The sequence below is a fragment of the Anneissia japonica genome, unplaced genomic scaffold, assembly GCF_011630105.1.
Source record: "Anneissia japonica isolate Jap-2015-1 unplaced genomic scaffold, ASM1163010v1 scaffold287622_len18786_cov157, whole genome shotgun sequence".
Classification (NCBI taxonomy): Eukaryota; Metazoa; Echinodermata; class Crinoidea; order Comatulida; family Comatulidae; genus Anneissia; species Anneissia japonica.
The window spans coordinates 1-1,649 of record NW_022700887.1 but is presented as its reverse complement, the minus strand read 5'-3'; the positions used below and the strand labels follow the sequence as shown (position 1 = coordinate 1,649).

General features: G+C 29.7%; 1 protein-coding gene across 1 annotated transcript in view; it reads left to right on the top strand.

Moving 5' to 3' along the window:
• Positions 1 to 1,560, top strand: part of LOC117103455 (hyalin-like) — a gene marked incomplete at its 3' end in the record, with an annotated part of 8,598 nt that extends 7,038 nt beyond the window's left edge. Inside the window, exons 10-12 of the mRNA XM_033244014.1 lie at positions 834 to 939; positions 1,177 to 1,332; positions 1,467 to 1,560. Of these exons, the coding sequence (XP_033099905.1) occupies positions 834 to 939; positions 1,177 to 1,332; positions 1,467 to 1,560 (356 nt within the window). The remainder of the gene's footprint in view (positions 1 to 833; positions 940 to 1,176; positions 1,333 to 1,466) is intronic.
• Positions 1,561 to 1,649: the final 89 nt, after the last annotated feature.

Sequence of the window (1,649 nt, the reverse complement as noted above, 5' to 3'; positions counted from 1 at the left end):
CCGTTTTTTAAAGATAAATTAAATATATGGCAAAGAGGTTTAACTAAAAAATAAATTGATTGTTTTATAACTTTTGGGCTAAATTCGTCGAGTCCCTGTGCTTTATTAGATTTAAAGCCATTAACAATGTCTATAATTTCAGTGTCCGATACTGGAAGCATAAACAATGAATTCAGGGTAGGTTGAGGTAAATATTTATTAAATTCGGGTCGGTTTGTCGGCATTTTATTAGAAAGGGTTGGGCCTATTTCAACAAAAAACTTATTAAACGCATTTGCGATTTCAGTTGAATCTTTCATAGGTTCACCGTTATCATCTATTATTACATCAGTGTTTGTATTCGAAGACCTTTTCATCAATGTATTAATTATACGCCATGTCCCTTTGATATCGAGCTTACACTGAAGAAATCTGTTTAAATAATAATCAATTTTAACACGTTTTAAGACGGAATTTAAAGTGTTACGAAATTCACTGTACTTAATTTTGTTTCGTTCGGTTGGATTACGTAAATATATTGCATACAATTTTTGTTTATATTTAATAGATTCAAAATTGAACAAATCAGAAACAAGCAGACAGAATTACATAAAACAAAAATTAGCAAAATTAAATCAAAACGAGAACACAAAAGGCGTAAAACAAGAAAAACATGAAACAAAGAAACACACAAAAAACAAAAAAAAAGAAGACCGACGAAGAGGAAAACCTGAAACACTGAGAGAGCCATTGGTCAAGGATGGAAATCATATAGTGAATTACCATTCTTTAAACATGCAACTACACACAATTGAGAAGCAAGTAAAATATTCTTTAGCTCTTTTTATGTACAGAACATGGTTCATCAGATTGATCTAGTTTTAGCATCCGAGATTCTTTTAAAGGAAATCGTGACAAGGCAAACAAACACAACCTTGAAAAAATCATCTAAAACAGTTGGTAGGTATTATTATACATATTACTATCATTTATTATTGCTATTATCATTATAATTATTATTATATAATTAAAAATCATTTATTAATATCATTGTCATTTGTTATTATTAATAATAATATAGGCCTATTATTAAGCATTATTATTATTATTATTATTATTATTATTATTATTATTACTATGTCTATTAAATTCTTGTTAATAACATGAAACATTTCTTTATTTTTCTTTACTAAACAGCATCTAACATCGAACCAGTGGAGAATGCAATTTGGTCTTTCCATTTTCAGGCCAAAGAAAAGAAGTTGGACTCATCGAGGGACAATTCCAAAAAAGCTAAAAATAATGCCAAAGGATTTGTGAGAGTAGATCCAAGCTCGGCAAAAAATGTTCCAGGTAAAAATATATGAACTTCAGCAACTTTAGGAGGTTTACATTGTATTCAATATACCGGTTTTCGCTTAATTGTTATCAGTATGTTTCGTTTGTCTTAAACAAGTTTTTTTTCCGATATATTTCGTTTGGCTTAGAAAGTGCAGCGATTATCGTAACATATTATGACAAAGTACTCTTTGAAGAAAGTGAAGGAGATGAGAAATCGGATGTAACTTTCCAACCAGAAGCGTAAGTCCCAATTTATATTGATAATAATGGCCTCTCTCTATCATATACAGTACTCCTATTCGAACAATGTTACCGTCTATAGAACCCCT